Source organism: Mollisia scopiformis (genome assembly GCF_001500285.1).
Source record: "Mollisia scopiformis unplaced genomic scaffold LY89scaffold_35, whole genome shotgun sequence".
In the NCBI taxonomy this organism is placed as follows: Eukaryota; Fungi; Ascomycota; class Leotiomycetes; order Helotiales; family Mollisiaceae; genus Mollisia; species Mollisia scopiformis.
In genome coordinates this window covers 52,482-80,042 of record NW_017263615.1, presented here as the reverse complement: position 1 = coordinate 80,042, position 27,561 = coordinate 52,482, and the positions used below count along the sequence as shown (strand labels likewise).

The 27,561-nt window shown below is 47.5% G+C and overlaps 14 protein-coding genes across 14 annotated transcripts; 7 read left to right on the top strand and 7 right to left on the bottom strand.

The window, feature by feature from the left end:
• Positions 1 to 758: 758 nt before the first annotated feature.
• Positions 759 to 1,494, top strand: LY89DRAFT_742470 (uncharacterized protein; the record flags this gene model as incomplete). The annotated part of the gene is made up of 3 exons (XM_018220826.1): positions 759 to 948; positions 1,003 to 1,080; positions 1,121 to 1,494. The coding sequence occupies 3 exons, from the start codon at positions 759 to 761 to the stop codon at positions 1,492 to 1,494; spliced, it is 642 nt and encodes a 213-aa protein (XP_018062054.1).
• A 133-nt stretch (positions 1,495 to 1,627) lies between these two features.
• On the top strand, positions 1,628 to 2,335 carry LY89DRAFT_765636 (uncharacterized protein). Its single transcript, XM_018221681.1, has one exon. The coding sequence runs from the start codon at positions 1,721 to 1,723 to the stop codon at positions 2,285 to 2,287; it is 567 nt and encodes a 188-aa protein (XP_018062053.1). The 5' UTR covers positions 1,628 to 1,720; the 3' UTR covers positions 2,288 to 2,335.
• Positions 2,336 to 2,490: 155 nt separating this feature from the next.
• On the top strand, positions 2,491 to 3,368 carry LY89DRAFT_725470 (NTF2-like protein). The gene is made up of 3 exons (XM_018218977.1): positions 2,491 to 2,779; positions 2,830 to 2,911; positions 2,960 to 3,368. Exons 1-3 carry the CDS (start codon positions 2,582 to 2,584, stop codon positions 3,181 to 3,183), a joined length of 504 nt encoding a protein of 167 aa, XP_018062052.1. The 5' UTR covers positions 2,491 to 2,581; the 3' UTR covers positions 3,184 to 3,368.
• On the bottom strand, positions 3,369 to 4,631 carry LY89DRAFT_691447 (GroES-like protein; the record flags this gene model as incomplete). The annotated part of the gene is made up of 1 exon (XM_018216325.1): positions 3,369 to 4,631. The coding sequence occupies exon 1, from the start codon at positions 4,349 to 4,351 to the stop codon at positions 3,371 to 3,373; it is 981 nt and encodes a 326-aa protein (XP_018062051.1). The 5' UTR covers positions 4,352 to 4,631.
• Positions 4,632 to 5,594: 963 nt separating this feature from the next.
• LY89DRAFT_630722 (beta-xylosidase) lies at positions 5,595 to 7,611 on the bottom strand. The gene has a single exon (XM_018211247.1). The coding sequence runs from the start codon at positions 7,308 to 7,310 to the stop codon at positions 5,700 to 5,702; it is 1,611 nt and encodes a 536-aa protein (XP_018062050.1). The 5' UTR covers positions 7,311 to 7,611; the 3' UTR covers positions 5,595 to 5,699.
• Positions 7,612 to 7,757: 146 nt separating this feature from the next.
• On the top strand, positions 7,758 to 8,610 carry LY89DRAFT_789397 (uncharacterized protein). The gene has a single exon (XM_018223249.1). The coding sequence runs from the start codon at positions 8,080 to 8,082 to the stop codon at positions 8,560 to 8,562; it is 483 nt and encodes a 160-aa protein (XP_018062271.1). The 5' UTR covers positions 7,758 to 8,079; the 3' UTR covers positions 8,563 to 8,610.
• Positions 8,611 to 8,786: 176 nt separating this feature from the next.
• On the bottom strand, positions 8,787 to 10,333 carry LY89DRAFT_711897 (acid protease). Its single transcript, XM_018217935.1, has 2 exons — positions 9,988 to 10,333; positions 8,787 to 9,938 (listed from the first exon to the last, which is right to left on the bottom strand). The coding sequence occupies exons 1-2, from the start codon at positions 10,298 to 10,300 to the stop codon at positions 8,881 to 8,883; spliced, it is 1,371 nt and encodes a 456-aa protein (XP_018062049.1). The 5' UTR covers positions 10,301 to 10,333; the 3' UTR covers positions 8,787 to 8,880.
• A 1,326-nt stretch (positions 10,334 to 11,659) lies between these two features.
• On the bottom strand, positions 11,660 to 12,869 carry LY89DRAFT_677479 (uncharacterized protein; the record flags this gene model as incomplete). Its single annotated transcript, XM_018213682.1, has 2 exons — positions 11,660 to 12,407; positions 12,439 to 12,869. 2 exons carry the CDS (start codon positions 12,867 to 12,869, stop codon positions 11,660 to 11,662), a joined length of 1,179 nt encoding a protein of 392 aa, XP_018062048.1.
• A 556-nt stretch (positions 12,870 to 13,425) lies between these two features.
• LY89DRAFT_659929 (Trm112p-domain-containing protein) lies at positions 13,426 to 14,430 on the top strand. Its single transcript, XM_018212533.1, has 2 exons — positions 13,426 to 13,884; positions 13,942 to 14,430. The coding sequence occupies exons 1-2, from the start codon at positions 13,699 to 13,701 to the stop codon at positions 14,137 to 14,139; spliced, it is 384 nt and encodes a 127-aa protein (XP_018062047.1). The 5' UTR covers positions 13,426 to 13,698; the 3' UTR covers positions 14,140 to 14,430.
• A 21-nt stretch (positions 14,431 to 14,451) lies between these two features.
• LY89DRAFT_691442 (histone H3-K4 methyltransferase Set1) lies at positions 14,452 to 19,211 on the bottom strand. Its single transcript, XM_018216324.1, has 3 exons — positions 18,169 to 19,211; positions 15,070 to 18,100; positions 14,452 to 15,019 (listed from the first exon to the last, which is right to left on the bottom strand). Exons 1-3 carry the CDS (start codon positions 18,844 to 18,846, stop codon positions 14,916 to 14,918), a joined length of 3,813 nt encoding a protein of 1,270 aa, XP_018062046.1. The 5' UTR covers positions 18,847 to 19,211; the 3' UTR covers positions 14,452 to 14,915.
• A 3,141-nt stretch (positions 19,212 to 22,352) lies between these two features.
• Positions 22,353 to 24,142, bottom strand: LY89DRAFT_659925 (uncharacterized protein). Its single transcript, XM_018212532.1, has 2 exons — positions 23,787 to 24,142; positions 22,353 to 23,735 (listed from the first exon to the last, which is right to left on the bottom strand). Exons 1-2 carry the CDS (start codon positions 24,046 to 24,048, stop codon positions 22,666 to 22,668), a joined length of 1,332 nt encoding a protein of 443 aa, XP_018062045.1. The 5' UTR covers positions 24,049 to 24,142; the 3' UTR covers positions 22,353 to 22,665.
• Positions 24,143 to 24,357: 215 nt separating this feature from the next.
• Positions 24,358 to 25,241, top strand: LY89DRAFT_691438 (uncharacterized protein). The gene is made up of 3 exons (XM_018216323.1): positions 24,358 to 24,473; positions 24,592 to 24,896; positions 24,967 to 25,241. Exons 1-3 carry the CDS (start codon positions 24,456 to 24,458, stop codon positions 25,127 to 25,129), a joined length of 486 nt encoding a protein of 161 aa, XP_018062044.1. The 5' UTR covers positions 24,358 to 24,455; the 3' UTR covers positions 25,130 to 25,241.
• Positions 25,128 to 26,118, bottom strand: LY89DRAFT_711892 (uncharacterized protein). Its single transcript, XM_018217934.1, has 2 exons — positions 25,837 to 26,118; positions 25,128 to 25,784 (listed from the first exon to the last, which is right to left on the bottom strand). The coding sequence occupies exons 1-2, from the start codon at positions 26,074 to 26,076 to the stop codon at positions 25,344 to 25,346; spliced, it is 681 nt and encodes a 226-aa protein (XP_018062043.1). The 5' UTR covers positions 26,077 to 26,118; the 3' UTR covers positions 25,128 to 25,343.
• Positions 26,119 to 26,222: 104 nt separating this feature from the next.
• On the top strand, positions 26,223 to 27,535 carry LY89DRAFT_691437 (BIG1-domain-containing protein). The gene is made up of 4 exons (XM_018216322.1): positions 26,223 to 26,376; positions 26,427 to 26,848; positions 26,901 to 27,137; positions 27,196 to 27,535. The coding sequence occupies exons 1-4, from the start codon at positions 26,285 to 26,287 to the stop codon at positions 27,333 to 27,335; spliced, it is 891 nt and encodes a 296-aa protein (XP_018062042.1). The 5' UTR covers positions 26,223 to 26,284; the 3' UTR covers positions 27,336 to 27,535.
• Positions 27,536 to 27,561: the final 26 nt, after the last annotated feature.

Sequence of the window (27,561 nt, the reverse complement as noted above, 5' to 3'; positions counted from 1 at the left end):
ATTCTAGTTATCTGTCTAATAAACAGTTTGAGGATGAGATAGAAATCAGAAGAGAGGGAAAGATATCAAGAAAGACGTTGAAACTCTAATGCAGCCCCCGTGACGTCCACTTTGCTGACAGCTGAGTAAGACAAGTGTGAAGTAAGGCGCTGATGTACATATAAAAAAATGAACGCATATTTGTAATCAGATCAGGCAGTTCAACATGTCTTGGCAATTAGGCCTTGAGTCTGTGACCTTTCTGTGTTAGTCATTTGGCTTTTGAGGCAGGAAGTTTAGGAATCATCCTTCCTTGCTCAACGGGATGTACCTCAACCCAAAAAAAGCGGAGTATCAATCAACCTCCAAACAATACGCGCATCGATCGCAGCAGCTTACGGCGATCAGGCGTGACATGGATCTCGGCCTTAGCAGCTCAGTACCGTTGGCTACTGTAATTTCGGTAATTGTTCAATTGTCTTGTCTGAGATCCCATCACAAAGTCAACGATGACATATCTCCTGTTCACGCATGCAGAAGGAGTGTAAGTAATCAACATGCATCATGCTCAAAACTATGCATTAAGACTCGTCATAATGTTTCTAAGATCATTCAAACCAAAATTTGACGATTTCCGTGCAAAAGCTTCGCTTAGGATCTATTTTGGTTTATATAAACAACTTGATGCTTCACAACTTGAAGAGTTCCCAAGGAGAAGACCAGAGTGACAAAACGCGAACTCTGCATGCATATTTGTCATTTCAAAATCTTGTAACATAATGGCCTCACCATATCCAGTCGTCGAAGTTGCAATCATTAACATTAAGGGACAAAATGTGGAAGACGAGACAACCAAGGAGGGTAAGACGTGGCATGAGGTATTCAAGAAGCTGATCAGCGTCCCTGGGTTTACTCGGGTGGGGTGGGGTCGAAGTGTCAGAGATCACGACACCGTTATATTCGGCGTTGGTGAAAAACACTCTAGGAAGTGCATAGAGGTTCCAGCTAATTTGTTACATGCAGATTGGGAGTCATACCAACATCATCAAGACTTTATGGAAGCCAAAGGCACTTTCACATCTCTACTCATGGACCTCCTGAGTGGGCCTTTTTGATATGTACCACATTACACCAAATACAGAGCACGGAGCCGCTTTCTATGCTGCATTCTCCGCTGCTGTCTTCTTGTGGGGCGTCGATGAAGAGAAATTTCCGTCGTTGGTCAAGCCATGGATCACAGCGAACGAGAAATCGGACTCTTGCCTCGGATATTTCTGGGGCGAAGTGAAGTCTCCAGCTAAAGTAGACACTTCCAAGAATCTTGAGCTTGGAAAGTGCGTCATCATGCTTTCCGGCTGGAAGAGTAAGGAGACACATGATTACGACTGTGGTTTGTCCATAGTCGTGGATGCGTACAAAGCATTGCAAGCTGCGGTGAAGAAATCAGACACTTATCCGATTGAGTTTCACTGCGTAGAGAAGTCAGGGATGGAGATGAGCTGGCGTCGTCTTTGAACTGTAGGCATGAGTAGTTCTGAAATTCAATAGTTTATGGATTCCAAATCATATCGCCCTCTTAGTCCGCTGCATTATAGAAAGAGGAGAGAACCCCTAACACAGGCGACAGGAAGAATCCCATAAATTACCAGACTGACTTTTCTGATAATGCGGAGCAGAAGTGATGCATTTTCAAGCGTGGACTTGCAATTTCTAAGAAATACAAACAGAATCAACTGTAAACATGCGCCTAGCCTACATCAATGCTCAGTCTTCCACTGATTCGGGTTACGAGAGCGAAGTTATCGAACGAATCACCACTAGGCGAAGTCCTCATGGACTCCTTGCTCTCGATCTCACTCTACTCTCCTCTCCTGCGGTCGCCGACAGATGGAATACTTTCTTCGCTGCAGTACAGACACAAACGACGCTTCCAGTTATCTTCCGCGAGATAGTCATTTGCCGCGTCGCACTGATCAACGAAGCATGGTATCAATGGGAGGGTCATACTCCCCTGTTGCGCTCTTGCCAAAACTTCGACGAGGGCAAAATGGAGACTGTGAAAATGGCCAAGCCATGTGCTCAAGGGCCATTGTCCGACCAAGAGTGGGCGGTGTTGCGATACGCAGACGCAGTGACAAGGGAAGTGGCTGTTGACGATGGGACTTTCGAGGGTCTCAAAGTCGTGGGGTTCAGCAACCGCGATATTGTTGAATTGACGGTCATCATTGCTGCCTACAACTGTGTCAGTCGAGTGCTTGTGGCGTTGGACGTGGGAGAGAAGAATGCCGCGGAGAAAAGGAACATTTGATTCATAAGAAATTCCATGGCAGGAAGACTCTGTGCCACATGAATTCGGGCGAGGCATGATGATGTCGTTGCCATGATGATTCGGGGCGGTCAACCCTGGCACTTGGGAGCTTCGGCTGCGGGCGTGTTGTCAGCAGCCGCCAAGTCTAGAACCCTTCACCACATGCATGCGAGCTGGGTCAAATGGAGATATGCAATTAACATCAGATTGAGATATAAAATTAACATAATTCTCCCATCTCTCCAGTCTCAGCCTCAGTGTCTGAATTCGTGCGTCTTCGTTAAACATCAAAAGATGGCCACGAACAGGGAACAAAGTCTTCAAGACCAAAATAAAGCCATTGTCGCAGTCTACTCTCATGAGTTTTGGGGGAAGTGCAATATTAATATCGTCGATGAGCTATGCAGCGAGGACATGCTCTCGAATTATCCTATGCATGGGCCGCGGCGAGGAAAAGAGGCTATAAAGCGCATGTTGTCTGAGTTCAAAGAGGTATGGAGTGAACAGGATTAAGGCCAAACTTGAAACACTGATGTAGGCAGGCTTTTCCCAATGTATCTTTTCACCCATATGGGCCAATACCTATGATTGCAGAAGGCAACTATGTTGTGACACGATGGATTGGTAAGTCTCTTCTCCTGGTCGTGTAAACCTTTGCGCTGATCGCTACAGGAGGTGGCACACACTCTGGAGTTGCATTCAGCGACCTGCCTGCTGGCGCCTTGGACCAAGCAAACATAGGAAGAGAAATTCACTTCTCCGGGACAACGATATTTACCCTGAGAGATGGCAAAATTGTGGAGGAAACGGGAGAGGAGGGAGCGCTAACAGCTCTCCAACAACTTGGTCTTGTACCTCCACCAAATCCGTCGAGTGGGGCAAGTCGGGCGGTCTAACTTATGATTGCTGGATCTAGAGTTGACATTCAATTCTATGCTTTGTATCGTACCCAAGGAAAATCGAGGAATTGAAAAGCCGGTGAAGCTGTGTTTTATATCTGTCATTGCAATTTGGACATTGAAAGTTTTGGAGAAACAGCGAGTTCTCAAACGTATGTAAGACTTGTATTATGTTTCATGTTAATCAACGCTTTACAACAATCTTTCCGCCCGCATTATGTGAATCCAACAATGCATGAGCTTTATGAATGTCCGTGTACTCAAAAACATATGTAGGCTTGGCATCCCATTCTCCGTTCTCGATCTTCTTCACAATTTCCTGCAGCGGTATCTGTGACATAGGAAAATCTTCTGTCCCAAGAACCTTGCTATGGTACAAGCTGAAATGGACCCCGGATTCCATTTCAACCATTGGATTAAAGTCTTTCACAGGTGCTAGGCCTCCAAGCCAGCCAGCTTGCAACATCCGACCGCCCGCCTTGGTGAGACTGATCGATTCCAACAGAACTCGATTTCCAATCAAGTTTAGCACTTTGTCGAACCTCTTTCCTGGGAACGTTGTGCCGAGATCAGATTTCTCAAGCACGGCATCAACAGCTCCCATCTTCTTCAACATCTCAAATCGCTCTGTCCTCCGCGTAGTTGCTGTAACCTTGGCACCAGCATTGACAGCCAAATTCAGTGAAGCTTGTCCAATTGTCGAAGTTGCACCACGGATCAAAAGTGTCTCTCCCTTCTTCACATCCAACACCGTGTGAATGCAGCTCCAAGCAGTTGAGTACACTTCCGGCAACGCAGCCAGCTCCTCCCATGGAAGATTCGTCTCAAGCGGAACGACATTCGCAATCGGCACATTTACAAACTCGCCATAGCCACCGGGACGACTTCTACCCATGCCACCCATGACGGCAGCCACCTTAGTACTCTCGGGAATTGAGCCGTCTGGACATGCGGCGACGGTGCCCACGCATTCAAGGCCGGAGATCGGATTCCATTCATCCCATTCGCCTCTTCGCATGTGCATTTCTGCGTGGTTGACACCGAAAGCATGGACATGAACAAGGACTTCTCCTTGGACTGGTGAAGGTTTTGGAACGGTGCTATAAGTGAGGACATCAGGGCCACCGAAGCTGGGGATGATGATTGCCTGCATCGTTTCTGCCATGTTGAAGTGCTTGGTAGAAGCAGAATTCAACAAGTGTTGGACAAATGGGATGGAAGAATGAATGAGATGATGTGAATAGAATGGAGGTTGGAATTCGGCTTCCAAGATTTGCCCTTTGCCCTTAATATACTTGGCAAACACGCTTTGGCTTCACAACTGCTTGTTAATTCTCTTTACATCATCGATGATGCATAGACACTATTGACAAGTAGGGCGTTCATTGTGACTGTAAAGAGGAAAAGATGATTCCAAAATCTACTCTAATTCACACGAACTTGCGAGCTGAATGGTTGCTAATTTCAGATCCCGGGGCTCGCTTGCTGACTCGGCATTTGGATGCTAGGGCTTGAGGAGCCTCGTTAAGTAAGCAGAATTGATTGGCTGAAAGACATGATGAAAGTGTGTAAAAATTAAGCAGCAGAGGGGATCCCTGCAACTTGACCAAAGTGGGCATTGCACTCCTTGGCACCGAGTCAGGTGAAAAGTTACTCGGTTATCTGATTGACAGTAGTCTATGGTTCACATTGACAGACAATTGTGGCCTCCATTGACATGAAATAGAAACTCTTTCGATAATTTCCATACTGCTCAATCTTTTGTCTGCTGTCGCACTATAACGATTGGGTGTTAAACATCGCACGAAGGAGTTACTTCCCCATCTTCGATGCAACTTACAAGATTTGCAAACAAACAGTGGAAGACCCCTGAGTTGAATTGCAATGATAGTAATCGGTTCCTAATATTTATTGAGGTAAAGTCCTTATAATACTAGACAACATCGGGTTCTTGTCTTATTTAACTTGCCCTCGAAAGCTTGAGTTACATCCGACATTAATTGACGGACATTGCTTAAGCAAAAAATAGATTGTGGAACTCAAAAAAGAGAATCAATCAATGTCCGACATTACGTTACACTCTAAGAAACACGATAGGTTTTCATTTGATTCTAGACATTCAATTTTCCTAAATAGCGAACCTTTATGCCCCTACTTATCAATACAATTGTTCGGCAAATTCTCGCTTGCGTTACTTCGGCTCTACGTGTCGCTTTGGATTTGGACTCGAGTACAATGGCTGAGTTAGAGTTCACTTTTACTTCGAATAGGTCACTATCTCACTTTCTTGGGCTTTTTGATTGTTTTAACTGGCTACCTCTTCATTGTAATTTCGAGAACCACTTGTCGTACGTTACAGCTTACATAACTTTCAATCACAAGATAAGAAAGCTATTCGCTAATTCTAACGGCGTTTTGGTTTAATTACAGCCGAAATTGTATCTAAACAACATTTTGCAGTGTCGGCTACTCTGAAAAGAAAGAGCCGTTGTATTCGTTATACGCGGTCGTATTTATACCTCATAAATATCGGTTTTGTGATGAACAGGACGATATACAAAATAATCAAACATAGCAGACAACACAGTTCCGTTCAGATCAGAGCATGCCATTCCCACGAATGCCCCAGTGAAGCTTCCATGCGCTTGGTGTCCACCACACTCGTCAGACAGAATAGATGCATCATAGATCGGCCCGAATTTCTTGAGCTCTTCTCCTTCCAAAGCGTAAAAGAACTGCAGTTCACGACCTCGGATTGTGAGTGCCAACTTCACCTTTCCATCGTTAGGGATCTGGACCGGGTCCGCAAACGGCATCTTCAGACGACCTTCTGGCCAGGAAGCTTCGGAGCTCATGATAAGAAGTTCTCGCTGCCCATCTGAATGCGCAGTGACCGTGAGATAGAAGAAATTGTAGCGGCAGTAGTACGCCGTCAATCCAGCAAATTGTCTTTCGTCGGTTGGTGAGAAGTCAATAACGGTTTCAGCGTCGAACGAAAAGTGGGTCTGTCGTCGCGCGATTAAAGACTGTTCAAACCAGGAGCCGACCGATTCTCGACCGAGGAGAATCAGCTTCCCATTCTTCGTTGTAAAGATTCGCTCTGGCTCGGGAGTGCGCAGCCATTGGAAGTCTTGAGGTAGACCGTCACTAAATTCATACTTTTGTTCGGCCCAATACTTGGTATCATCTCGGGTTCCTGGGACTTCAACGTGAAGAGATGGAACAGGGCCGTTCTTAACGTACAACCAGTTATCCTCCCAGTATGCCTCTTGAATAGCCGTTTCACGGCCGAGCACGCATCGGCGATTTTGTGTTGTCGGACGGCCAGTCAGATGTACCAAATATGTCTTTCCGTCCGAAGTGTCCAGAACATCGCCGTGACCAGCTCGCTGAAGTGCAACCAGAGGGGAGTCTTTAGAAGTAAGAACGTGTTTCTGCGGATGTAATTCATATGGGCCCCAGATGTCGCGAGAGCGGGCAAGAGTAACAGCGTGATCATACCCCGTGCCACCTTCGGCTGTTAAGAGGTGGTACCATCCATTCCTTTTGTACAAATGCGGTCCCTCGACGAGGTCCAGGTCGGTTCCAAGAAAAATATTCTTCTTGGGACCAACCAGCTCGCCAATAGATGCATCGAACTCCTGGAGCACGATACCTGCAAAGCTTCTAGGACGACGACGATGGTCTTGAAGCATGTTGACAAACCACTTTTTCCCGTCGTCGTCATGGAATAATGATGGATCGAATCCCGATGAGTTTGCATAAACAGGGTCAGACCAGGGACCTTCTATTGAGGGTGCAGTGACGATGTAATTATGGGTATCTTTGAAAGATCCATCCTTTCGCTTGACATCTGTATATACCAACCAGAATTTGTCGCCGTCATGAGTGAGACAAGGAGCCCAGACTCCACAGCTGTCGGGATTGCCTCTCATATCCAGCTGGCTTTTTCTATTGAGCGGGCGGACAACAAGTTCCCAATTTGCCAGATCCGTTGAGTGGTGAATCTGAACCCCGGGGAACCACTCAAAAGTTGACGTTGCAATATAATAATCGTTGCCCACTTGGAGTATTGAGGGGTCAGGATTGAATCCTGGGAGGATGGGATTTGTAATTCGTGGCATCTTGAAACAAATTCGGGATCTTTTGAAGGTTTGGATAGTGGATAATTAAGACAGAAGAAACAATGACTCGAATACTGAGGCTCGAAATCCTTCGAGAGGAGGATGCAGGTTTATGTGTTCAAAGATTCGAAAGGATAATCGTGATGCACCCGTTCATTTATCCGGATTTAACCGAGCGGGTCCTGCTAAGAGCATTTCTCCGCGTATAAGGAGAAGAGACTTGTAAGGATGAGAATGAATAATGGAAATACAAATAGGTTCAACTTCACCGTTGTCTCTGCGAAGCCGCATTGACGAAGAGAATATCCTTGAATCTGGTAGACGGCGTTGGACATTCATAATGTCATAATGTCTCCAGAGAGGTGAAGTTGGAAAGTGGGACCCGAAGCGAACTAAAAATTTCCCATCGGGCTAGACCAAGCCTTCTCACCCACGTCGCGTCAATCATTCATATCATGAAAGAGTCTGACGTTGAAACTTAAACATCTTCGTGTCTTCTTGCTCGTACAGATGATATCTTGAAGAATGCAAAATTTAAATCTTCTAGATAATTCGAAGGGTTAAAGACGATGTTATGGTATGCCACTAAGTCGAAATCGGCTCTCCGTTTCCACGCTTGGTAGATATAGTCACAACTTCTGTATGACGCCAGGCGCACAGCATTAAAATATTAGATGAACAGTTGACCTTCTCCCCGGGAGCTCAAAGCGATAACTTCTTACTGGTCTGGCCCTCGATTGATTTCAGTTCCACAACACGAGGGTATTCGATGGAAAACATATTAGATATGGATACATCGGACTTTACAACGAGACCGGATGCATACATACGTAATGACAGAGGTCGCGAAGCAAGGATCGAAACAATGACAAAGCATGTGGTAGACGCAGCGATGGAGCTCAACAGACAACAAGAGGACGAGCGCAGACGCATGGCAAAGGAAGAGCGAGACCTGGAGAAGAAACTCATCGTCGCGCGACAAAGAAACTTCTTCAAAAAGCTATGGGTGAAGTTAGTGGTGGGGCATGATCTGAATTTTCCATTGCCGGGAAGTGGAGAACCATCAAAGAAATGCTCGAAGACGGAGCTTGGGAAGGTTTTAGTCTGCGAAGATGGAAGTGATGTAACGAACGAGCAACTGGAATGGCTGGAGATGAGGAGAGAGGAAAGAAGGCTGGAAAGCAGGCTGGCGAAAGAAAGATCACTTGCTGCAAGAAAGGCTAGGGGACCTCGCGGCTTCTCTCTGAGATAATCATGCAGATCATTAGCCTGGAGCTTAGTCTCGTCCTCCTCGAGAGGGTACCGGACTGCAATATAGAGCATTGATAAAAAAAAGATGAAGAAGTCCACCTTGAAAAAGTCTATAGAGCTGTAACGGCATCAACGTCGTTCCATGGTCCAGCGACTGCAAGGGTATTCGTTCTCGAAGATACAGGTGCTGCACGGAGAGATTGCGGATGATGATGTGCAAGAGATGGTTTTTGCTTTAGTGGCAAGGATGTATGTATGCAAGCTGAATATCTACATTATCATTACATCTCGACAGAGATGTTAAGTCAACTAAACAACTCTAGAAACAAAAAGCGAACAGTACCACGATAAACGCCACGCCAATCGTAGCAGGAGAAAGAGACAATGCGGGTGCACTCGATTTCTTCGTCGGAGTCGAAGTGGCAGATGTTCCTGTCGTTGTCCCTGTTGAACTTGGGGTTGTACCTGTAGCTGAAGTACTGATGGCTTTCACTCCGCCAGATGGAACAGCGATGATACTATCTGTGGTTGCGTCAAAGTTTCTTGCTGCCAGAGAGATCTGATTGTTGCTCAAATCGAAGACCGTGTAGCTGCTGCTCAGAAAGTTGTCTCCCAAAAGCGCGATTCTTGTACCTGCTGGTACTATGCCAAATGTGCAGATATTTGGGTTTATCGAGCGGAGAGAAACCATGACCTTGATCGGAACTTGGATGGTAAGAGAGCCAAAAGTGAAGTCGATGGTGTAAGGTGAATTCGCAAGAGCGCAGTCAACATATGCAGTATCGTTGGCAGTGAAGTACGTGACACCGAACTGGTCGTAGATGGGCTGGACCCAGTCGTTGGGCAGGATGGAATATGCAGTCCCACAGTCGAGAACATGCAACACCGATCCTGTGGAGCCTGCGGGAAAGGATGAGTTTCCGGAGAGTGCGACACCGTTGAGCAGCACATCAAACGCAACAGGAGCCGGGAAGCCGGTCCTTGTTTGCGTATCCAGAGTAAGTAAGCTACCAGTATATTGTGCTGTGTCTACACCTCCGAAAAGCACCTGCCCGTCGTGGCTGTCGACAGCATTCTTCCATAGACTGAAGAGGGGAAGGTTGATGGCTCCTGACTTGGCGAGAGAGAGAGGAAAGTTGTTGTATGGATACTGATTTTCGCCCGAGGCGTATGATAACCCCAGGATGCTGAATGCGATAGTGGCATTTCCATATGCAATGTCGAATTGCTGATTCTTCAGTGTGGCGCCAGCAACGTCGAATGTGTCTGTCGCAACATCACCAGATGCCCCACTTCCTTGCCCTTGACTGGAAAAACCAAAGTTACTGGAGAAGTTGCTGGCGATGTACTTGTATGTAGAGGATTTGTTCGCATTGTCTGTTCGGGTGTTAGTTGTCTTCCCGCTTTACAAACTTATGTCTCTTACAGTATCCTACGCTTGGACAGTAGCCTGCATTGGTGACGCAAAAGGACGATTCTTTGTTCAGTAGAATGGTATCACTGCTTCCAGTGTCCAGACTGAGAGTGATTGGTTGCGCAGGTGTGCCGACAGTGATATTGACGATGTAATTGGCGTATGTTGCACCAACAGATAGATCAACAAATGAATTGCGTCGTTGAAGCGGGCTTAGGCTCCGGGAGTAGGGAATTGAGACAACGCCAGGTACCGGAGCACGATTGACGAGCGCATTGGAAGCAGGAATGGCCACGGCCAGGGCTAGAAGTGCGTACAGCTTCATGTTGGAAGTTTAAGGTTTGGCGACTGATAGTCAGGAACAGAACTTAGCATGATGTCAAGGAGCGCGGAGACCCTTTTAAACAAATCTTATCCGCAGACTCCGATATCCGAGAAGGACGCTATCTGGGTAAGGCTGCCTAAACTAATTTCTTCAGGGGCACAGCTTCTACTACTGGCTAGGATTACTGACAAATTCTATCTCGTATTGAGAGTCGCGATGCCGCGGTTAAAAGTTTTGGGACTTCGCGGGGTGCGGCACAGCATACACGATAGAGGCTTAGGCTTTCTAGAAGTCTTGGCGGATGCCTGAATGATGTTTGCCACTTTCTCCTCGAGAACACGTGAGGGGTAACCTGGAGCTAATTCTCGAAGAAGCAGAAAAAACAGTTGTGCACTTGAGACTTTGTCTCGTCTCAATTCCGAGTGTAATATCAAATCCGCTAGGAAAATTCTGCTGTGCTCTCGGTTAATTCAGGGGCTATCACGTGCTAACAGGCAATCCGAGCTCCCCTATTTTCACTTAAGAAGTGTTATGATAAGTAACAGCGGAGTCATTCAGATTGTCAGTTAAACTGACACTCGTAGCATTAACAATTCTCTAATCATGGATTATCATCGGATGACTATGAACCAAATTGTGTTTGAACTATGGCAATGTGCGATAAAGGAAACCCCCAGTTGTTCGTTCTTGAGGACCGACTCTAGAGCTTCTTATGTCGAAGCAAGCTTGGGAAAGGAAGACTTGGCTATCGCACTCGATGGTATTTGGAGTTAATTTCTCCTGCGGCATGGACGAACTTCAGACAGCTTTCAGTTGATCCAAAGAAGGTTCTTGTAGCTAGAATACTGAGCGTATTCTTCATTGAAGAGTTCGGTCATTTCCCGGCCTAGATACTCCCAGGAAATACAGTAAGCATGCAATGTGAGAAAGTCCAATGAAAGGTTACAACATCAGTAGTAGATTGACTCGTCTCTTGGGTTGGACAATGCAGTGGCAGTATGGAGAGGTCAACCCAGTTCTCATATTCTCTTGCCTGACTCGAGAGTGGTCGAAAAAAGTGATGAAAAGAGCATCAATTGAACTTTAAGCGAATTCGAATTTCATTCTTGGTGCAGACCTACGTTGGTACCAATACATTTTTTTTATGAACACACTTGGTAAAGAACGCCCGAGAGTACTGACTTACGAATGATCCCATAGTACTGCCTCAGGCACAAGACTAAATAGCTGATTGAGAATTGAGAGCACTGGACTCACACATACCCCCACACATCGTCAAACCCTACCAAATATTTATTCGAAAAACGGCGGCCGTATCATTTGCTTTCAACCACCACCAGATGCTTGATTGAAACACCGCTAAGAGCCGTACGCCGCCCTTTCGGACAACGGATCAGGTTCTGCATCCATGGCTGTTGAGATAAGCTCTTGGCAATCATCGATGGTCATTGCGTCGTACTTAATCTCCGCAGAGAAGAGGCGAAGAATATCAGCCTTTGCCCGGGCCCCTTCTTCCTGGTCTGGATGCCCTGGCGGGTATAACTGACGTAGCAACGATTCGCATGCCGTCAGGAGCTGTATGGTTCGTTGAAATCCATTCCCGTCCGAACATTCCTCCCCAGACGAACCTCGGATCTGTAGGTCGATCAAGAACGCCATACTTGAATTCATTATGAACTTGATCAAGCCCACGTTGATAAGTCCCTCGTCATACTCAAGCTTGCATGCCCGTCGTAGCACGCCTGGTTTCTGGAGCCCTCTAGAATTGTTCAGGTTGTGTTGTTTGTTCTTGAGTAAGGAACTATCTACCACCATGCGAATAGCATCCTCATAGTTCGCTATCTTAGTAGAGAAGTCGAACGCAACTAGCCAGCCAAAAATGTCACAGTAGAAGATCTGCTTGATTGTCTGACGTCTCTGATCGCTTATGTGTCCAAACTCCCGATCCGTACATGCCCGACATGGGCAGGTAAAGTCATAGGTATAGCGTAGAAAAGCAGTGCGTTCCACGCGGGTCATGTAGTACAAAGTGTCGTTGTAGCAAATTGTCACTTCCTCCCCAATATGAATGGACTTCGTTGAGGTAAGATGCATTCGCTTTTTATCGCTGTCCAGATGACGTTCTGTATTCGGCACACAAGAGTGGTTGATGCGGGGACATATTGAGGAAGGCGGCCATGGATTCAGCCTTGAGATCCTTGTTGGGATTCCAGTATAGTGCGTTGGTCCTCCAGATACGCAGTTCTCGGGTTTCTGATTTAGACTTTGCTTCGTGTAATTCATTGAATCGGGTTCGGACAATGGGGCTCATACGACGATATGCCGCGGCAACGGAAGCTATCTCTTTTGGTCGATCACGATCATCCAGATCAGCAATGTCAGGGCATTCGGCGAGCAACAGGGTGAACGGCTTGATGTCTTGCGTCGCCACAACACCCAAACCTTTTCCGTCGACGGGAACGACCTTGAGATACTTGGAGATTTGTCGGGAAGGTGATGTTTCAAAGGGCGATGGATGAGCGAGAGAGAGGCAGCATGTTGAAAGGTCATAGAAAGATCGAGATGCCATGATGATCGAGAGCGGAATGCGGAGGACTGCCGTATGCTCCCTGACCCCTACCCTCAGGCGCTCGCAACGCAATGAAAACTAGATGAAGCAGATGTTAAGCCTTTGTTAGGAGAGTAAAAGAGCTTTTGCTAACAGCAGAGAAGGTAGCGGGATGAAGAGTGAAGAGAAGGAGAACCCCTCCGTTTATGTATTCATAGAAAACGAATAGCTGCCTAGCCATTCATGTGATATCATTGCTTTTTCGGTGGTTAAGGTAAGTTCTTTTCCTTATCTTGTGTAACATACAGTGTACCCTGATCATGTGTCAGTTTCTCAATACTCAATTATCTTGTTCTAACTTGAAGACGAGAGAACTTATCAGCTTTAAAAGTATCCAATAGCCGACAGACTTTCGATGATCATTACGATGCTGTCCATGCGCTCCTTAAATTGAAGTACCATGTCTCCATATTTCTGGCAAGTTGATATGTGGTCTGGGGGGTACACTGTAATTTCATTGTATCGAAGTTTGCCGAGCGAAGAATCTGACCGATAATTTCAACATCACATATAGGTTTGATGAAGCAAATATCTAGAGAGAGAAAAGAAGGAACGAAGCGAGTTTGTAAAGTGATCTTGAGACAAACTAGGTTGTTCTAGCCTAGCCCAATATAGACGGGCGTCTGGATCTAATCTAATCTTATCGACCCCTCGATCACACCCTAAAAAAAATCATATTCCTCATGTCACCATAACCAAGATCCTTTCCTCCACCAAGAAACCACCATCTCACCCTCACATACTCCGCCTTCCCTCATCCTCAATCTGCAACACTCAACCCTCCACAAAAATGAAGGTCCTAACCCTCAACTTCCTAACCTGCGCCGTCAAAGCCTGCAAAACGACCTCGACGTCCTTCCCCCTCCACCCCAAAGACTGCGAACTCGTCTCCGACACCATAGCACCGAACCCACAACTCCTATTGAACGTCCTACCGCGAATAGACTGGAATGCCCTCATAATCACCGCTGGAGAAGTAAATGTCCCCCATCTCCTCAACCAGAACCAGAACCAAAACCTAACATTCCCCAAGCTAGGATTCCCGACCCTCCCTCCAACTCCACCGACCCGCGAAGAACTAGAATCGAACGAGAAGATGATGACAGAGCTGCATACCTTGCTTCTGGAGACGCAAATCAGTGAGGGAAGTCTGGTGTGTGGGAACTGTGGACATGAGTATAAGATCAAGGAGGGGATCGCGAATTTCTTGCTGCCGAATCATTTGGTCTGAAAGGTCGGTGGGTGAAGGGAAAGCATCCCCTTTGTGGGGAAGAGGAATGGGAACATGTTGAAGTAGCTGGGGCTCTTGCTTGGAGGTCGAATTGCTGAGAGGTGGAGTTTATGATACCCTGGATTAGGAAAAATGGATGTGGACGAGGACTTTGCTGTGGATATCACAGTTCGATTTGCTGCACCTTGGAAAGAAGATACACAAGTGTGAAAGGGCGCCGAGATCCCTGTGCAGGCGGCTTCTAGGATAGACCCCAATCCAGCCGAATAATACAGTCACATCAAGTCATAGCATGCAAATAGTCGAGTCTTGCTCTGATTTTTCATTCGCCGTTGCAGGCAGCGCGGCGATAGTCATCATCCCCTACCTAGGTACTGACTGGCTATTTCCTACACCTCCATGATCACCGCAAGACAACCCCTTTCCTGTTCTATTGGTACAAGATGCTCGGTTTCCACCATATCCACCATTGCCAAGCCGAGCATCTAACATTCTGCCACCTGAAGTGGCTGATTACCATCTCCGCCTCGAACAAATCTTGCAAGTAGCAAATCGAATCTCGCAATGCTGAAACGCCACGCCGCAAAGGACTCAATTGAAAGAGTACATTTTTTGTGTTCCCACCAAAGCCAGTACCAGCCAATCCTTTGTATGCAATGTTCCAAAAACAACTCAACTCCTTGCTGCGAAAGTAGATGCTGAAACTCTCCGTCGATGAGAGATCCGCCCCTTGGAAATGCATGAAGCGTATGAGACAGTGAAAGGAAATGATGTAATTAGTTAAGGAATCCTTTACACGCTGCTGTACCACAGAGGCAAGGAATACGGTCCGTACTCCCAATCTCACGCTCGAATTTGTAATCGTAAGTGAGTTCCTCGTCTGTTATGCTGTTAGTGAAGTCCGTAAGATGTGATGGAAAAAGGACTTACTTTGGGCAATATCACGCAGCGCATAGATGACAATTCTCTTGCTCTTCTCCACAGTGATGATCTTGGCCGTGCAGTTGGGCATGCAGCTGTGGTTGATGAATCTGGCTATTCCGCCTTTCTTGGTAGCGTCAACAACAGTGTTCTCATCGATTCTGAAGAGATAACTGCTTCCAATGCCGCTCTGCAAGTAACGATTCTCTCGGAACTCGGCCACCTGCTGTCTGACTTTCTCGCCCACATACTCAATGATCATGTCGTTCATCGGAATGTTCTCCATGGCATACAGGCCCCAATTGTGAATTGCGGATCGTGCAAACTTAACTGGCTTCTTTCGCTTTTTGAGTTGATTGAAGCGGAGTACATCTGCGTCGCCACCAAGAGTCTTCTTCTGCTCATTGAGATCCGTAACGAAGCGGCGATTGTTGACACGATTAGCACGGGAGTTTCCTTTGGCAAGAAGCTTCTCGGCAGCAATCTTCGCAGCTTCTTGTGCCTGTACCGTGGCAGACTTGCCAGTTTTGCTGGCTTCGGCCTGCATCTCCTCACGTGCTTTCTGGACCTTGATGCGATGAGGGAGATACTTAGACTTCTCAGAATTGAGGATCTTCTTGGTACCTTCGGTACGAGCACAGCCGGTATCGTTGGGAACGTAGTAACCATCGACTTCAGTCGCAGTTGTCACAAGCCCTTGGTAACCGTTGCGATTGAGGCCCTTGACTTCCTCTTGCTTCCAAGTCCAAGCTGATGCCAACTCGGCTGAAGCTGGATCAGCATCCTTGGATAACTTTTTGAAGAAAGCCAAAGCAGATGGAGCATCCTCGTCGTCCTTCAGCAGATTTTGCAGACCGTCGATGTCAAGAAGATTCGCGAAATCATCGTCAACAGTTGGTCGAGGTGATTCTCCAGACATCCCCCATTCGACAGTGGTCTCAACAGGAGCACTTTGAATGATGACATCTTCCTCTTCCTCTTCGATTGCTTCACTCTGTTGTCGAAGAGCTTCTTCCATGTAGATGCCTTCTGATTGCCGCTTGAGAGCTTCACGCTCCTCGAAGATCTGTCTCTTAGACTTCTTCGCCTTCTTGGTAGCGACTTTCTTCTTTCCCTTTGCAAAAGCAGCTTCGGCCTCACTCTCAGTCTTGACGATGGCATCAATATCCTGCATGAGTGCATCCTCGTCCACGGTGCTAGCTGACAAAGGAAATTCTTCCTCGATCTTGTCTTGAGCAACACCAAAAAGCTCTTCATCGGTCTTCTTCTGTCTTTTGAGAGCCGCTTCGACTTGGAGATCGAGCTTTCGCTTCTTTGGACGAGTCGGCTCCCCAACCACGAAGTTGGCTTCACTCATGGAATCGTCATCCCGAGTATCCACAGAAGCAACATCGTCCTTGGTTCTGAATGCTTCCGCATCGTCAGTCGATTCTTCAGAGCTCATCCTGCTTCTAGGCCGAGAATCAGGCTCTTCGGTGTCTCTAACACGTGACCTGGACTCCGTATCATCGTCTGTGTCCTCATCGTCACTGGTGATGAAGCGATGATTGAGCGGTCGGATCACGGGCTTTCGGGCTTCTGGGCGAGCTCTGCCAAAGGGGTCTCGGAATCCAATATTTAGTTTCTTGCCACCCTTAGCCTTTCGAATTCGGGGAAGAGAAGAGACATTGAGGCGAGCAGTACTCATTGGGCGACGTTCTCCGTCAACACGAGAATTTGGTGTACCAACGGGAGTCTCCTCTCGGTCGTCATCTTCGTGGATAAGGGGCAGTTTGGCATCTTTGGGATCAGAGATGTTAAGTTTGCGTCTCTTCGCGACATGATTAGAAGGATCCATGAAGTTGTGGAGGATAGGAGCGGCGATTTTGGTTCGAATGTTCCGGACCAGTTGGTCTTTCAACTCCTTTCGGATAACCTCGATGGCCTCTCTCGAAGGGTCGAAGTTCTTCGCACGTTCTCTCTTCTCGTCTTCCAAATCGGCTTCGTCTTCTCTCTGGCGTTCCTCGGCATCCTTCTTCTCCTTATCTTCGATTTGCCTGGGAAGACTGGCACTGCGTCTGCGAGTGGAATGAAAGGGAATGTAACGTAACTCCGCTGGACGAGATGATCCCCAAGGGTACATTGCCATGATCATTGTATAGTTGAACATCAGAGTTTGATTCAGACCTCTGTAGCATCGCGAGCAATTTTCCCTACCTAGTTCTGTAGTCGGGAAGGTGATGTAGTATCCAGCCTGGTCCATCTTCACCTCCTCAGCCTGGAAGTGCTTGCAGCGCTTGAACATGTGCGGGGGAGTGGTTGGCATGACGGGGACAGAGTCGTTTGCAACAAACAAAAACGGCTGGTGGAGGAGCTGAGCAGATATGGGTTCAACACCTTCGATATAGCGTGGAGGTTTCGGCTTAGTGAGTTGAAAGGCGGTGCTAATCGGGGGTCGGTAGGTTGGTCGCGAGGCAGCTGGGCCTTTAGGGGCGGTAGGAGGCGGTCCAGAAGTCTTTTCTGCAGGTTTGGCACCAGCAGGGGCTGCTTTTGCCATCTGCGAGGTCTGTGCAGCTTGGGGGCGCTTCAGAAGATTCTCCATCATGCGTCTACTCTTGTTGCCTTCCGGATCGAATTCGACCTTGACATTCTGAGTGCCAACCCGCAATCCGACGCCTTTACGAACAGCAGTCTTTGCTGCCTCAATGGCAGAGACGAATCGCACGCCCTTCATAACTTTCGAATCACGGTATCGAAAGGTAGCAAAGCCCAAGCAACTCCCAGTCTCCGGATGCAGCTTGTTGCTGCTCTCAGCAACCTCGCCGAAGCTGGAGAAAATGGCAGCCACATTTGCGAAATTATGTAGAGGATCAAATCCAGTAACAACAACTTGAGTTGGCGGACCAGGACCAAGCGAAGTCTTGGGATCGTAGGGGTAGGGTCTGAGGAGATATGGGGTTTGTCGCAATCGAGATTTGGCATGATGGAAGTCCGTATTGATATAATCCAGCTTTCCGCCGGGCTTGGACAATCGTGGATCCGCCGGGGGAGCGTCATCTTCCTGCACAGCTATTAGCTAGACATTCACACAAACAAGATGACGCTCCCCACGGATTGTGATATACGTACCAAACCAAACTCCTTGTATATGGCTTTCGCCTTTTTCGAGGCCGTCTTATCGAGAAGGGGGTCGTATGTACATTTGACGCCTTTTACACCTTTATTAGGATCGCGAGCGTATACTCTTGAATCGGTAGGTATGTGGGGTGCCTCTGCCTCAACAGGAGGTTGGGCAGATAAGGTAAAATTTGTGCCAACAGCGATAGCATTGGTGAGCTCATTGGGGGTTGTGGTATAGGTCCCAGACTTGTGCTGAGGACTGGTAGCAGGAATCGGAGAAGATTCGATGTTCGTCAAGGGTGTTAGACTGCTAACATTCCGAGGTCCGCCCAGGGTCGACATATTGGGTTGTTGAGCAGGTGCGCTGAAGCCAGACGACACGGTGCTTGTGTGAGAGCTAGCTGAGCCCACTCCGTTGAGGAGATCGCCTTGCAGAAAGTCGCTATCTTCTGTTGTTGCCGCGACTCCATTCACCGGCGGGGGCTTGATCTCTGCGCCAAAACGAGATGAAGCGGCGTCATCGGCGCGTGGGAATGACAGCGAGACCTTGGAGTCCGCGACGGGTCGAATGCTGGGCGAGTCTAGTCCTTGCGACTTGACTTTCTCTCTCTCCTTCGCCTTGTCCTTCGCGGCTCGAGGAGCAGAGGGGAAGAACTGAGCAAAGCTTGCCCCCGACGCACGAGACATCGTGAGACAGTGATCAATCTACCGCTCCCTCCTTCCGCCAACCAACATCTCTGATCTTGTGATTATGATGCGACAGCATGCATCAGGGCAGCGAGGTTGATAATGAGGGACGCGCAAAGGCGAGAGACTGTGTGTGTAGGTATGTATCAAGATCCACGCGACCTGGTCTCCGAGGGACAGATAAGTTGCGCTGGGACGTGAATGAAGGTCAAAAGAGGACGAAGAGTCGTCGCAAACAACGATTGTGGTATGGCGAGATCGTGGAGAAGCCGATGCCAAGTGGTGGGAGGCAGAAGATGCTGGTGTGGTCGAGATGGTTGGGGAGTTGATGGTCGTGGAATGGAGAAGTTGAAGTTTGATGTTCTCGTCAAAGGCAAAAGAAGGCTAAAAGACAGCCAGCCCCAAGCCAAAGCCAGACTACCGCGATTTGGGCCTAGCTGCGACGTGATTGGGTGTCACAAATGCAGGAGCTGACTGTATAATATTGTGCACAGGACGAGGGAGATGCGTTTGCCACCGTTGATATTGTTCAGAATGAAAGGTTTGCAGTGATTTGGGTCAAGTGGCCGAGTTCAGTTTGATCTGGTCTTGTCTCGTCTTTGAGGCCCAGGGACAATAGTAAGGTTCACGATTGGATGTTGCGTCACTTCTCAAGCGAAAAATTTGGAACGCGGAAGTATCACGAAAAAGCTCTGCATTGTTTATCGCGATGTTTTCACGCGTTGGATGTATTTATATTCTTGATCAAGTGGTTCAAAATCGTGGCCAGTTGGATTAATGCTTTGCGATCTCTTTGCAGGTTTTTCTCGAGCTGAGCACTGTGGCTTGAGGCTGGCTGATGTCGTCAGGATTTCAGCCCCTGAACCCCTTTTCGGACAAGGCTATGGAATATCATGGGGGCCACAAAAACTGGACAAGGCTCATCTTAGAAGATTTGACTTGAAATATCGCAAAATTAATTATCTCGAGATCATGCAGATATATTTATGCAAGGGACGGGAATCTACCTAGGTAAAAATACCCTTGGAAGATTCACGTGATCAGATGTCTCTCGAAATCTTCACCCAAGTCCACATATGAACGACTTGCTTTGATTGCTTGCCCCATTAGATGCTGGAGAGCCAAATATTTGCATGTCCAGTGCTCATGACTTGTTGTAGGCAAAATTCTTCACCTCAGGACAGAGATCCACTCAAGTGGTTACTGAAATGAGTGGATTCGGAGTCACTGTGCTCATTATGTGTTCCGCTACTAGCTTCTGACTTTCTTCCATAAATTTGAGTCGATCCTTTCATACAGAACGGACACATGCGAATGTGATACTGCCCTGCCGAGGAAGTGAGCTCAAGAAGTCTACTGCAACTCAGAGTCATCTACCCAATCCTTTTCATAAGTAGCATCAATCTCTTCCAGGCTTTATATCATCCGCATTCTTGGCTACCGATGCTCTAAGGTTTCGATTTGCATGTCGGGAAAGAGAGAATGATTTCAACGTCATATTGGGTAGCAGTCTCCATTTCACTCAGATCATAGTCATACATTGTAGCATCAACAGATAAAAAATTCGCACATAAGTAGTCCAACGAGCCTACATCAAACACGTCCAAATCATCCATCCCATATCCAATCCCTCAGGCTCGTACCCAAAATTCATCTCAAGGCTCATACACGGTAACAGTAGTAGCATTTGTCTGCACCACCACCGTCCCAACCGTAGCCGTGATCGTTGGCAAAGTACCAACAGCATCCTATTTCCATTAGAATCCAACCTTCTCGACTTCTGAGTAATCGAATCACACTCACAGTAACAACAACACTAATGTCCGTCTTTGTAACGTACTGCACCGGCGTCACAAGACACGAACAAGCACTGCTAATCTTAACCGGGGAGTCAGAGCAAGCTTCCAGGAAGGTAGGAAAGTAAGGAAGTGGCGTGGTGTATTCTCGACGTCCGATTCTGGTGAAGTTGGTGGGATATCTGGAGAATGTGGTGTTGAGGTACGGAGTGGGAATGGTGGCAAGTGTCGTATTGACGTATGGTGGTAGAGAAACACTCGGAGTTGAGGTAATGGGTGGAGGTTGGGGCAAGGTATGAGAATGTGTGAATGTGGTTGTGGTGTAAAGAGTCCTATTTTGATGTGAGTTCTTGCCCCACATGCCGACGATGCAAACTTACGAGGTCGTAGTAACAATGACAGTTGTAATCGGCTGAGTGAAGAGATTGCTCAGCGTTTCAGTGGTGATGTAGGTACTGTTTATGGTGACTGTATGAGCTGGAATGTAAGTCTCGCAGAACTGGATAGCTGCCGAGCTGTGCTGCGGGGAGAGCAGGGCTCGAAGACAATTGTTGCTATTGCAAGCTGAAAGATGTTAGCTTTGGAGCTCAATGACTTATATGAGAATGGCTTGAACTCACTTCCTCTCTTACTGTGGTCTACATTTCTCAGTGGTTGAATGGCATTGACTTGTGTTAGACTAGCACAAGAGCCAAGAACAGAGACAAGCAAGTTTTGAGCATCATTGTTGGAGTTCAAGACGATGAGAGTGATGTTCAAGATGAAAACTAAGTGATTGTGCAATGAAGAGAGAGAAAGCAGAGCAGGACAGTACCAGAAGAAGGAGTCGGAACAGGAAACACACAAGAATCGAGCTGAACTCGGTCGACATTGTGTCACCAGTTGATCTCAATCTCTTACAGGTACTTATGCAGGCACCCGTTCCTCCCCATGTAAGATAAGAAGACGATCATGCACCCTGGGGATAAATCCAAGTGATACGACCATTCTTGAGGAAATGAGGCTTGAAGAGCAGGGCTTTCAATCCTGATCGTGCAAGCTGCCTTCCTTTTGTTTTCGTGGTTGTCACACAAATACTCGAGCTCCCTCAAAACTTACAAATCAAAATTCCGAAGCGTTAATGCGAGATCATAGTATCCCGTGTGAGAACGGGATCTGTCTTGAGCCAGGACACCCAATTGGCAAGGTAAAATTTGGAATATAATATAATGTTGTTCCAGAACTCGTGGGACAGTATAGGTACCTAGGTAGGTGCCAATGGGGAAAGGAATTTCTTCGAGATGAGAGTGAGCTCGCATTGCCTTTGCACTTTGGACTCAGCCTACTTATGTTGTCTGACAAATCTTGCAGCAGTACTATCTCAATTCCTAGGATTTACAGTGGGTGATGGAAGAATATAAACAGTGATTCTACTAGAGTTCAATGGCGGCAGATAATATGCAGCTGCAAATCGTGGCTTGAGAAAACATATTTGGAGCAGGCTTGATCTCACCGGAAGGCCCCCAGTAGCAAAGGGTTTCCTTCCGAACAAGGACGTCAAAAAATAGAGCTGGTCATACCTAGGCTAGATCATGGTCGGAAACTTGCCGGGTGCACGTTGACTTGGTAATCAAGTTTAGGGCAGACACCTGTGACCAGAAGTTGCACTGACAAAAGACATATCATGAATACATGACGAATGAAAAAAATGGCTAGGCTCGCAGTTTATGGGTGTAGTGGAATTACAGCATAACGTGAAGAGTTCCCCCAATTTAAAGGCCAAGGTGACGCCGACAAAGCAATACTCGAAGTCAACATGCTGATGCTTGTGCTGTCGCGTTGCATGATAAGGTAGTCTATTCCAGACAAATTATACTTACAATGATAGCCTCCCTAAGATTGTTTGCATCCATACCTCCACCTACCCTAGCGTGCCGTGGACCAACCATACCTAGTATCTAAACGCTTGAACTAATCAAACCATCAACGCCGAAACACTGATCCAACAAGTCGAAAACATGCTGCACACACCATACTCATACACTCACTTGCTCTCACTCGATGGTAGAGGCATAACAAACTCCTCTTCATCCCCGTCCATCCGCCTCAGAGACTCTGGTAGAACTCCCCTCAGGCCAGGCTCTAATTCATCATCATCAACCTCAAATGCCTTCAAGAAGCTCGGATTCTTCCATTCCGGTTCGGCGTCCTTAAAATTGGCTGGGGTGATGGTGGTATCGGAACCTTGGCTCATGTTGCTAACGCTTCTCTGAAGTCCACTTCGCTCCGGCTTGAAGGTGTTTGCATTCAACGCACCCGAAGCTGATCGGCCCTTTGTGTATCCAATTGTGGATCTCGATGCTGCTGTAGCAGCAGTGTGGCGCATACTTGATGTATTGCTTGGTAGACTTGGGACTACTGGAGCTTTTGATCTGTAAAGGAAGGATGCCTTCGGTGCAGGTTTCGAGGCCTTCGGTGCTACTGGGGCTGCTTTCGGTGCGACAGATAATGCGGATGCTGCCTTTCGCGAGGTAATGGTTGCAGGACCTTTATTCGACATCGCTGTTGGCTTCTTGATTTGCTCGGTAGATTTTGCGATGGGCTTATCTTGAGGTTGTATTTGCTTTTTCCGCAGATGTCGGAATGCCTCAGGGACATCACCAACCGTCCAGTCCTCCTCCATCATCTTCATAACACCCTCGTCATGTTCCTTCATAACTTTGTCATAGAGATCCTGTGAGTCCTTATCGTGCTTGGCTGCTTGTCTCTTGAGCATAGGTTGATAGTAACTTTGATAGATATCTCGCATCATATTCTCGGGCTTGAGAGCAGAGTAGTTGAGACATCCATCAGGGAAATCATCACACTCGAATGGAAGCTCCTTTGGTTTGGGTGGGCAGTATTCGACGTCTCTCTCGGTGAGTGGACTCTCATCGCCATGAACCTCGAGCTTGACGGTGTCGGCATGGATCACCTTCTTGGGTCGACGAGCACTGGTTTGCTTCGGTTTACTCTTCTCGAGCTCCTTTCCGAGAGTTGGTCCAGCCGGTGTTTGGAAAGCCTTGGCCTTGGCATTGGTTGTCTTCGCACCGAGGGGAGCTCGTTCACGAGGAGCTATCTAACGTCAGTCTCAAATCATATATACATTAGCACTAATATGCATACCCATGGGAGTAATGAAGGCATTCTTGTCGAATGTGGCGATCTTCTTCCCGCTCACCAAATTGTCCAAGCCCTTTCCTTTACCCGTCTTCCCAAACCCGGTTGGTGCATTTTCGTCATTCAGTGGAATTCGCAAAGGTGTCTTGGGATATTTGTTTCCGGGCGTCTTGGGTTGAAGACCTCTCGTCGTCTGATTCAACGGCTTGGATGCGGCAACTTGTTGATGGCCATGCACCAGATTTTCCTGATCACGCGCAGCCAACATCTTTGTATCGGATTGTAAAAGCAATACTCGATGAATGTGGTGATGTTACATTGAGCGTGGATGATCGTTGAAAGTGGAGTACGTAGAGTCTTCAATTTTCAGGAGTCTTGGTGGCGCTCCTTCCTAGAAATTTTGTTGTGGTGCATCGACCCGGCAACGAGCGGACGCAGCTTCTTTGCCAAACGCAAACCCCAGCGAACCGCCAAATCAAATCCTTGTCCCTCTCACATTTCGGCTGCCTCGCCTCGTGTCTCCAGATCCGACACTTCAACTCCTGAGAAATACGTCAACCTTCCAACCTTCGACCACCACTTCGTCTACAACTTCATCTCAAATCCGTCAGCTACACAAATCGCAAACTTCTTCTCAGATACCCTAGATTACGGCTTCCGCCCTCTACCATCAACATGGATCGCATCAAGGAGGTAAGCTCATCCCACCAACAACCCCGCCATTTGGGCGTCAAAATTCCGCACGTCCTCCACGAAGGCCATCTACGACCTAGTTATTTGCTTGTCTTACGTGCTGATGTTTGCGAAATAGAAAATGGCGTCGCTTCGCGTTGAAGCTGACGAGTCTCACGCCAAAGTCGAGGAGCTTCAAGGAAAGGTCAAAACTCTCGAGCAAGAAACCCTGCAGAAGGAGCACGAGATCACCTCCCTTACCCACAAGAACAGCCAACTCGAGGGCGAGGTCGAGAAGTTGGAGAACCAGATCAAGGATCTCAAGGCCGGAGCTGAGGAGGGTACGACTGCAACAACACAGAACGAGACTCTCCAACGAAGACTGCAACTCTTGGAGGAGGAGGCCGAGGAGGCTGATAAGAATCTGAGGGAGACAAACGACAAGTATGCTCCCTTCTCTCGATCTGCCTGCATCTGCGGTGAAACTTGGAGCTAGATAAGCTGACATCTACAGGCTTCGTCAAACCGATGTTAAGGCTGGTCACTTCGAACGCAAAGTTCAGGCTCTCGAGCAAGACCGTGACCAATGGGAGCAGAAGTATGAGGACATGGCTAAGAAATACGCTGCGGTCCAGAAGGAGTTGGAGGACTTCCAACAGGAGATCGGCAACATGTAAATCGCCTGCATGGACGGTGGATGTATCTTGGGGGGAGGGTTGGTGAATTGTTCATTGATGGGTGATACGAAAGATACGAAGCGGAGAAGATAATTGCAGTTATACATCGTGTGCGTTGGCGGTGGTACACTGTTTCTACGATGGCTTTGCTTGTCAGTTGATATCAACGGAGATCACATATCATATGGTTCTGCCTTTGATCGTTGTGCATTGGTCAATTGTTACTCTTCCGACCTTCAGCTTTGGACTTGTTTCCGAACTTCTGCTTTGCTCTGGTGACTTTCCTTTCGACCTTGGTTTCGTAACGGAACTTTTTCTTCCGGACTTTCTTTGGCCATTGCTTCTTCTCTTTGTCCTCGGTCTCAACAAGTGGAGGGGCTTCTGCATCTGAACCCTCACTTTCTTCCAAATCAACTACCTTCTGCAGACCTTCTTTCGAGACATCGACAGCTTCTACCGTGACTGTTGTGTATTTGTCCTCGTCGATATACTCTTCCTCATGGTCGATGGGTTCTATTACGACCTCCTCTTCCTCAATTCCATTCCATACCTCCTCTTCAGTCTCTGGATCTGCGAACAAACCCTCTGCTTCCTTGACAGCTCTATTGACGGCTTCGACATGGTCTTCTAACTCTTTCTTCCGCTCTTCTCGTAGCTGCACCCATGTCAGCAAGAACATCCCTCTTTCGCAGAAAATAATAGCTGACCTGTTTCCTCGTCTCTCTGTGCTCTTCCTTCGCCTTTTTCGCCGCCTCTTCTTGTGCTCTCTTAATTCTCTGCACTTTTCGCTTGTGAAATCCCGTCAAATAATCTGCTCGTGCATCATTATCGAATGAGATCTCCTCGATTTTGTGCTCTGTCTTTCTCTTTTTGTTGGCAGGTGGTAGGACGGATCTTTTAGGACGTGGATGGCGAAAAATTCCCGGTTCTAACATAGCAGGATTCATTGCGGCGGTAGAAAATAAATATCTCTTTCGTAGGAGCGGCGCAGTTGAAAGTGTTGTATCTGCTCAAAATAATTTGGCTGAGAATTGGTCTGCGCCGGACTAAGGTTAATCCGACCCTTGTCATTTCAAAGGCTGCTCATGGTTATCGAAGCTCGAGCTCGACAACATCAAATCGTGACTGTCAAGCTTCAACAGGATACCAGCAACGATGCGTCTTTCAGTCGTTGCACTAGCAGCAGCCGCTGTCTCTGTTGAGGCGTTTAAGGATACCTCCCCTTTCATCCTATTCTCGAATTCTCCGTTAGTATTTACCTCCCCTGTACGACACTTGACTGAGAATGCGCATGAAGGTTACCAGCGAATTTCCAGGATGTCTCGACGAGTCAATTACAATCGAAGGCGCAGGTGATGGGATCGGCGAAGAAGTTTTTGTCCAGCTGCCCTTCGCAGATTTACTATGTCGTTTCGCAACCAGGTGTCTCATTCAACGATTTGTCTTCTTCAGCACCACATCTCAAGAATGCTCTCTCGAACCCCGGAGTCCACTCCAGATTTACAGTCAGTGAGGCTGTAGGCTTGAATGCTACGGATGCGGATGATTTGGAAGCGTACATTCAGAGCCACTGTGGTGCGGCGAAAGCAGATGTCTCTGATGTTAAATCTGCTCTCAGCCAGAGAACTGGCACACAAGCATCCAGCGTCATTGTGAGGGAGAAGTACGCTGCTATTCCGAGCGATGTAGTAGGTAGGGCAGCTATGGTTGTCGATGCTGGTGAGTTAGTTTGGATCCCCAAATACATCGCTTTGCTGACGGATGAACCCAGATTCGTCACTCTACCCTGTTCTCAACGAGCTACCTAAGGGATACAAATACACTTTCATCTATACCACCTCTCCAGCACTTGCCCAAGAATCCGATCACTCCGAGACGATCCGATATGAAGCAGCATTCGACGAGGTACTGCACATGGATCTGAAGCGAAACCTTCAAGCTCGCAAGGATAACACTACAGTCGCCGACAGCAGACCACTTTTTGAGAAGTATCAGTTCTTTAACCCAGGTATGTCGTTGCCAGGACCGGTTTTTCCCTCTTCTACATTATGCTGACAAGTATTCAGGACTATTCATGGGCCTTCTCGTTGGTCTCCTCCTCATCTCTATCCTCGGCGTTGGTATGAGTGCATTGGGTAGCTTACAAGTTTCGTATGGAGCTTTCGACAAGGAGATGGGACCAGCTGCCCAAAAGAAGCAACAGTAGATGGCATGAATTTGGTAGGGGAGGTGGGATTGGGATTGGGAAATGCATCACAACGAGCAGTGGCTGGTATGGAGTTCATTGTATGAGAAGTTCAAGTGTATAAAGTCCGGGGTTCTTCCTTTATGGTTTACATTACACTGTAATGGGGTTCGGGAATACATCACGGACATAGATTTAGCATGATATCAAAGCTTTTGATCGATATTGCCTCTTATTATAACCAGTT

What these genes read in the sequence shown, in the direction of transcription:
- LY89DRAFT_765636 (XM_018221681.1), top strand. Translation starts at nt 1,721, where the DNA reads ATGCGCCTAGCCTACATCAATGCTCAGTCTTCCACTGATTCGGGTTAC.
- LY89DRAFT_725470 (XM_018218977.1), top strand. Translation starts at nt 2,582, where the DNA reads ATGGCCACGAACAGGGAACAAAGTCTTCAAGACCAAAATAAAGCCATT. An exon ending in TGTTGTCTGAGTTCAAAGAG is followed by an intron (nt 2,780 to 2,829) that starts GTATGGAGTGAA and finishes TGATGTAGGCAG; the next exon opens with GCTTTTCCCAATGTATCTTT. An exon ending in TGTTGTGACACGATGGATTG is followed by an intron (nt 2,912 to 2,959) that starts GTAAGTCTCTTC and finishes TGATCGCTACAG; the next exon opens with GAGGTGGCACACACTCTGGA.
- LY89DRAFT_630722 (XM_018211247.1), bottom strand. Translation starts at nt 7,310, where the DNA reads ATGCCACGAATTACAAATCCCATCCTCCCAGGATTCAATCCTGACCCC.
- LY89DRAFT_789397 (XM_018223249.1), top strand. Translation starts at nt 8,080, where the DNA reads ATGGAAAACATATTAGATATGGATACATCGGACTTTACAACGAGACCG.
- LY89DRAFT_711897 (XM_018217935.1), bottom strand. Translation starts at nt 10,300, where the DNA reads ATGAAGCTGTACGCACTTCTAGCCCTGGCCGTGGCCATTCCTGCTTCC. An exon ending in CTGTCCAAGCGTAGGATACT is followed by an intron (nt 9,939 to 9,987) that starts GTAAGAGACATA and finishes ACACCCGAACAG; the next exon opens with ACAATGCGAACAAATCCTCT.
- LY89DRAFT_659929 (XM_018212533.1), top strand. Translation starts at nt 13,699, where the DNA reads ATGAAGGTCCTAACCCTCAACTTCCTAACCTGCGCCGTCAAAGCCTGC. An exon ending in TCATAATCACCGCTGGAGAA is followed by an intron (nt 13,885 to 13,941) that starts GTAAATGTCCCC and finishes ACATTCCCCAAG; the next exon opens with CTAGGATTCCCGACCCTCCC.
- LY89DRAFT_691442 (XM_018216324.1), bottom strand. Translation starts at nt 18,846, where the DNA reads ATGTCTCGTGCGTCGGGGGCAAGCTTTGCTCAGTTCTTCCCCTCTGCT. An exon ending in TATACAAGGAGTTTGGTTTG is followed by an intron (nt 18,101 to 18,168) that starts GTACGTATATCA and finishes ATAGCTGTGCAG; the next exon opens with GAAGATGACGCTCCCCCGGC. An exon ending in GCTGCGTGATATTGCCCAAA is followed by an intron (nt 15,020 to 15,069) that starts GTAAGTCCTTTT and finishes ACAGCATAACAG; the next exon opens with ACGAGGAACTCACTTACGAT.
- LY89DRAFT_659925 (XM_018212532.1), bottom strand. Translation starts at nt 24,048, where the DNA reads ATGTTGGCTGCGCGTGATCAGGAAAATCTGGTGCATGGCCATCAACAA. An exon ending in TGCCTTCATTACTCCCATGG is followed by an intron (nt 23,736 to 23,786) that starts GTATGCATATTA and finishes GACGTTAGATAG; the next exon opens with CTCCTCGTGAACGAGCTCCC.
- LY89DRAFT_691438 (XM_018216323.1), top strand. An exon ending in CTGAGGGAGACAAACGACAA is followed by an intron (nt 24,897 to 24,966) that starts GTATGCTCCCTT and finishes TGACATCTACAG; the next exon opens with GCTTCGTCAAACCGATGTTA.
- LY89DRAFT_711892 (XM_018217934.1), bottom strand. Translation starts at nt 26,076, where the DNA reads ATGAATCCTGCTATGTTAGAACCGGGAATTTTTCGCCATCCACGTCCT. An exon ending in ACAGAGAGACGAGGAAACAG is followed by an intron (nt 25,785 to 25,836) that starts GTCAGCTATTAT and finishes ACATGGGTGCAG; the next exon opens with CTACGAGAAGAGCGGAAGAA.
- LY89DRAFT_691437 (XM_018216322.1), top strand. Translation starts at nt 26,285, where the DNA reads ATGCGTCTTTCAGTCGTTGCACTAGCAGCAGCCGCTGTCTCTGTTGAG. An exon ending in ATCCTATTCTCGAATTCTCC is followed by an intron (nt 26,377 to 26,426) that starts GTTAGTATTTAC and finishes ATGCGCATGAAG; the next exon opens with GTTACCAGCGAATTTCCAGG. An exon ending in GTATCAGTTCTTTAACCCAG is followed by an intron (nt 27,138 to 27,195) that starts GTATGTCGTTGC and finishes ACAAGTATTCAG; the next exon opens with GACTATTCATGGGCCTTCTC.